Genomic DNA, 5,662 nt, shown 5'->3' with positions numbered 1-5,662 from the left:
CACACACACACACACACACACACACACACACACACACACACCTGTGTGAGTAGTAGTCGTCACTATGCATTACACTCAAGCATGCAACAGTGAGTAAACCCCTGAGCTCTTCTACTCACCCATTTTGAAGACAGATTCAGGTTTCACTTCAGTCTCATTTTACTCACTTGAATGCCTTTCAAAACTGAGGTGGGCCCACAATGGACTTAAGAATGTGACGCAGACATTTTCCACCCATTACTAATCTCACCTGTAGGGTTTAAGATTAAGGGTCACCTGGTTCCCAACTTCCAACTCATGCTGTCGTTATGTTGATAGACAAATCTTTTCTTTCACCAAAGCCACAAATGGGCCTGCTTTATTCCTGACTCACAGGGAGTGGGTATTTTAGTGCTGTGAGTGTGATGTTGAAAAACAAATATTTCCTATTGGAGGAGATGATGGGAGCAGCTACTGGAGATAAAGAGGGGAAATTACCCACTTGTCAATGATGGCACTCCCACATTTCCATTCAAGACAAATTGATAAGATCCAAGAGGGAATTGTGAGCGTAAAAAAAAAGAACTGTACCACTGTAACACCCCCAGTTTTCACAGAATAGAGAAGAGCAGATTAGTGCTTATCTGTGATGTGAAATTCAATCTGGGTGGCAGTTACTCCCCAGATAATAAGCTCTCTGTGTTTATCCAACTTTTTAATCATTTATTCTGACTGTGTCCTCTGGATGTGTCTTTTGGGGTTGTGGTGGTGGCGGATCGTCTTTCAGGAAGAATATCAAAGCATCTGCTATCTGCCAGTACGCCTTCTCTGATGTGCAGAAAGCTTTCGAGGGGCCGTACATGGAGGTGCAGGACTCAAAGTGGAGGGAGTACACGGGGAAAGTTCCAGAGCCAAGACCTGGATCTGTAAGCTTCATCTATTAAAACCACTCGTTCCACCATCTGTAGAGTATTTAATGCACTGCTCATTTCTCTGTCTCTGATCTCTCCGCAGTGTATAACAGATGTGCACAGGTCCCAGGGCATCAACTCATCTCGAGACCTCCCAGACAATGTCCTCACTTTTGCCAGAAGGCACCCACTGATGGCCGGCCAGGTGCACCCAATAGGGGTGCGCCCACTCATGTTTAAGAGAAGTGTCAACTATGTCAAGATAGTCGTGCACAAGGAGACGGCGCTGGACGGAAACATTTATACTGTTCTGTTTTTGGGAACTGGTAAGTTTTGCTACAAAAAAAACAAAAACAAGGTATGAATGGGCTTGGAGCGGAGTTCAGAAGTCAGATTATGGGATTTGTTGACAATGTGAAAAATATAGACTAACACCATCCTTTACAGAAACAGAATTTTATACTCAAGTATCTTGTTTGACACTTGGTTGTGTCTTTTCTTACAGATGACGGGTGGCTGCACAGAGCTGTAGACATTGATGGAGAAATGCACATCATAGAAGAGTTACAGCTGTTTGAAAAACCCCAGCCCATAGAGAGCATGGTCATATCCTCCGCTCTGGTATGTGTTTGTGCATGTAGAGATATACAACAACAGAATGAGAGTTTAAAGATCACTTCCACTCAAAAATGTGTTTTTTCTCATGTTTATGTCATGTAAAATGTCTGGCCTTGACTAAACTGACTTGTATCTGTGCAAAAGTGTTTGTCACTAAAAAGTGTTTTAACATTCGTCTGCTGAAGGGGGAGATGTCTGTGCACTTTTAAGGTGCTCTAAGTGATGTCACGCGTGTTTTAGGCTACAACATTTGTTGTCACATACAGCAGACATCTCCTCGCTATCCGCAAGCTGCCTGACCCCAGAACACACTGTAAAAAAACGTGGTCTCTTTAGAGAGCCCCTTTTCAGAGTAAAAAAATAAAAACACAAGTTAAACTAAATATCTATCATAGAAGAATATTTTTTATATGCCTTAAAATTGGACTAGAGCAGTGTTACTCATTTTGTGAGCCTCTTGTAGCTCGCCAAGCTTTTATTTATGGCTCGTATGGCAGTACATAATAAGGTAATATAATCATGCGATCAATATAGCTAGATATTACAGCTAAAAGATAAATCTTATTCTATTCTATTACAGATATTTTATATTTTAAAAAATATAGCCAAAACAGTGGCATTAAAATATGAAAATATAGACTAGAAAATATATTTAAACTTGCTCTGCCATAACACTGACTCACTATGTTGTATGTATGTTCAGGGATGTGTCCTATTGACTTTGTCCTGTCAATGTGGCTCTCATGAAAACCACTGGCCTAGATGGTACTTTAATAGCCTATTTATGTTCAAGTATAGCCTATTTATGTTCAAGTAATGCAAATTAAATCATTTGACATACCATAGTCTGGCTAATTAATACATTTCATTGCCTAAATTTTTACAAACTACATACATAACTTTTGGTTGTGGCGCACTTTACAGCGACAGTGACTTTAATCAGGATGCATTACATAGCTTATGTTGCGTATTGTAATTTTAGACCTTAACTTAGTTAATGTTTTGTTTTGCAGCGGAGTATCTATGTCGGCTACCACTCTGGAGTGGTGCAGGTACCGATGTCTGCCTGCCAGAGGTACACTTCTTGCTACGACTGCGTATTCGCCAGAGATCCGTTCTGTGGCTGGGACGGGAGAGCGTGTGTGGAAATATCTTCACGTGCACCGAGGTGAGGGAACACACACACCTGTACACCATCAAATACACGGCTAAGCAAGGTAGGCAAACATAACAAGTGAATCTCAGTGTTTCATTACTTGTGTTGTATTCCTGTCAAAATTGATAATCAACACTTTTGACGCTTTTTTCAATGTTTGTCACTTTTTTGACATTTTCAACACTACGTAACAACTCATTGACTTTAGTTTTACAGTTATTTTTTGGTCAATAAACCTCATTTATAGAAAATTATACATAATGTTTGAGTTAGAAAAGCAGAAATTAGGAAGTATTTCGACTAAAACTAAAGGAATGGATGTTGATGGAGGTCACAGACTGGAATAAGTCAACTTTTACTCAATGCTATTTTGAAACCACTTCAGTTTTTTTTTCAAATGCTATAAAATTGAATAAGACGCCCCAAAATTAATGAAAGTAGAGAGTACGTGCCAAAGAGCGTTGCGTGGAATCAATCATGCAATTTTGGGTTAATACAATTGGGTTGTTAAAAAGAACATTGAGGTCAATTTGACCCGAGGACAACATGAGGATTAAAGAAAGTAGAGCACACACTGAAAAAGGGCTAACAGGAAAGAAACAAAGATTTGAGAGGAAGCAATCCAGACTCTTGCTGAGACAGATCAATTTGCATTGCTTCATCATAGATCCTGAGTGTACATCTCCCTAAACCTCCTCTGCAGCTCCACCTCTTTGTCTCTGTCTAATGCTCCATGTATTTAGATCACAGCCATAGAAACTTTCAAAACTTGACTGTTTTTTGCTCTTTCATGCACAAAATAAAAAGTGACATTGTATACCTTCAATTAGATATTAGCCTAAAGATGTTGCCAACAGTAAATAACCCTTCCACATTGTTAATGTAACTGTGGCAAAAATATGATGAACCGTTCAGAGAAAATGATGGCAGGATGATTAAATACATCATTATTATTGTTAGCCCGTCTTAAAATGAGTAATAAACCTACAAATAGAGATTTATTCTTATGACACAGAATACAATTTTTGTAGTAGGTGACCTTTATTTTTTTCTTCTGGGCCCGACAGCAATACCGGAGTCTAATTAATTATTTATGCAGCTTATGTACCCTTTCAACTGAATTTCTATGAAATCAGGTCTAAGACAATGCAGTCGACCTGGATTTCTCCCCTCAGCCCTGTTCAGCTCAGCGGGAGCTTCCTCTGCAGTTCAGCATTTAGGTCAAGTGTAACTCAGCATCTCAAACAGAAAAAGAAAAAAGAAAAATTACGTGAAATTTCCAGATTGTTAGACAGAGCCTAACTTTGTATTTAAGTGTAACACTTGAGTAAACATATCAAGTTATATTCCACCACTGCTTACCTAGATATTAGATGACTTCAGGAAAATTAAATCCAGTGCAAAAAAAACATTAACCTTACAAAACCTGTTTTTAGTTGTGGCCTGGTGACTGGTTTCAGCTGGCACATGCATATAAGTGAACGGTGCATATTATAAGCCCCTTCCAAACAAACACACACACATTCTCAAATACATAAAGATTGCTTTGGCTCACTCATGTGCTGGGGAGTGTTTGTGCCTCTCTTCATTCACTCTGCATGATTGAGTACCAGACATCTTAATCTCCATTATGGCAGCAGACACATCAGCTCTCCTGTGGATTTGTTCGGGTGGGGAGGGGGGGGGGGGGGGGGGATTTTCAAATCGTGATACTCACAATTGGAAAAAGCTGCAAAAGGGAGAGAGAGATCTCACCCTTCCCTGTTTAATCTGCACAATGTCCACTGTTTATTCATGGGAGGCTGTTGAAGTACATAGAGGGGGATGCTGGGGCAGGATTTGTCTTCGCTACTACTATTCTACACTGAACTGGGTAAAAGGAAACTGTATACTGTATACTGCCCGCTCTGCCTGGAACCTTCTGCAGTTGGATCTAAAATTGGTTTATCTTTGTAAATGCAGAAACTAGGTGTTCTCTGTTCTGGCTGCAGATGTTTTGGGGTATTTTAGAATCTTTATTGTTGTGTTACCCTCATTAAGTTGTTTTATGGTTTTACGCCACTCCTGGGATGGGAGGAAATCTTGATCGTAGAAATGCCGCCGATGTTTTTATTTACACATTTCAGCATTTTGTGTTTTCTGTATTGTGTTGCTTGTTTGAAACTCGTTCTTATTGCTGCCTATCCTGACTTGTTGTTGGCAGAAGAGATGTTTAATCTCAACGAGGCTTTTCTGGTTAAACAAAGATTAGATAATCATTTTTCAAAATTACAACTGGATTGTGAATCACTTCATTTCAGGTCAAACCTTACCCAGGATATCCTGAAGGGAATCAGGGCGGCAAGAGAATTCAGGAAAGGTAACAACGTGCGCACACACAACACACACACACACCACACACACACACACACACACACACACACACACACACACACACACACACACCCACACACACCCACACCCACACTGTACATCCATTATGTAACATGTGTCACTTTTAATTTTGGGAAAGTTTAGTACTTTATTTTACTTCACATCCATTTCTTCTGAATAGTGTGCCTGCCTCACACAGATAAAAAAAAATCCAACAATTCTTTTCTCTGCTTAAAAACTCAAGCATTTAGCAGCTTTCAAGGGATTTCATTAGGTGTACGCTCCATACCCACCCCCCAGGTCCCAGTGTACACATTTTAATCAGTTCCACTCTTAATGGAGGTCAGGCGGTCATGCTGGCTGCATTGCAGCGCTCACTACATTTAAAAAGGCTTATGAACTGTGATGGAAAGTGATGCAGAAAGGTTGAGCCACACAGGTTGCTCACCTGCACTTTGAAAATGTAACCTTTGTGACCTGACAACTCTTTCTATATTAATCTCTCCGTCCGGCTGCACTGTTGCCTCTCTCACATTCTCCACCTCTTTATCATGCTGTCTCCACCTTTACTCACTCTTGTTTCATCTCTTTTTTATAAGCTCCGTCTCATGTCTCATGTTCTCTC

The 5,662-nt window shown here is 40.1% G+C and overlaps 1 protein-coding gene across 1 annotated transcript in view; it reads left to right on the top strand.

Annotated features, from left to right (window-relative positions):
* sema4gb (sema domain, immunoglobulin domain (Ig), transmembrane domain (TM) and short cytoplasmic domain, (semaphorin) 4Gb) overlaps positions 1 to 5,662 on the top strand; it is a 41,186-nt gene that overhangs the window by 28,291 nt on the left and 7,233 nt on the right. The window contains exons 10-14 of the mRNA XM_032501734.1: positions 767 to 905; positions 994 to 1,216; positions 1,396 to 1,511; positions 2,522 to 2,676; positions 4,965 to 5,023. Of these exons, the coding sequence (XP_032357625.1) occupies positions 767 to 905; positions 994 to 1,216; positions 1,396 to 1,511; positions 2,522 to 2,676; positions 4,965 to 5,023 (692 nt within the window). The remainder of the gene's footprint in view (positions 1 to 766; positions 906 to 993; positions 1,217 to 1,395; positions 1,512 to 2,521; positions 2,677 to 4,964; positions 5,024 to 5,662) is intronic.

Source organism: Etheostoma spectabile, chromosome 21, assembly GCF_008692095.1.
Source record: "Etheostoma spectabile isolate EspeVRDwgs_2016 chromosome 21, UIUC_Espe_1.0, whole genome shotgun sequence".
Taxonomy (NCBI): Eukaryota; Metazoa; Chordata; class Actinopteri; order Perciformes; family Percidae; genus Etheostoma; species Etheostoma spectabile.
Note: the sequence above shows the minus strand (reverse complement) of the source record. Positions and strands in the feature narration are given on the sequence as shown.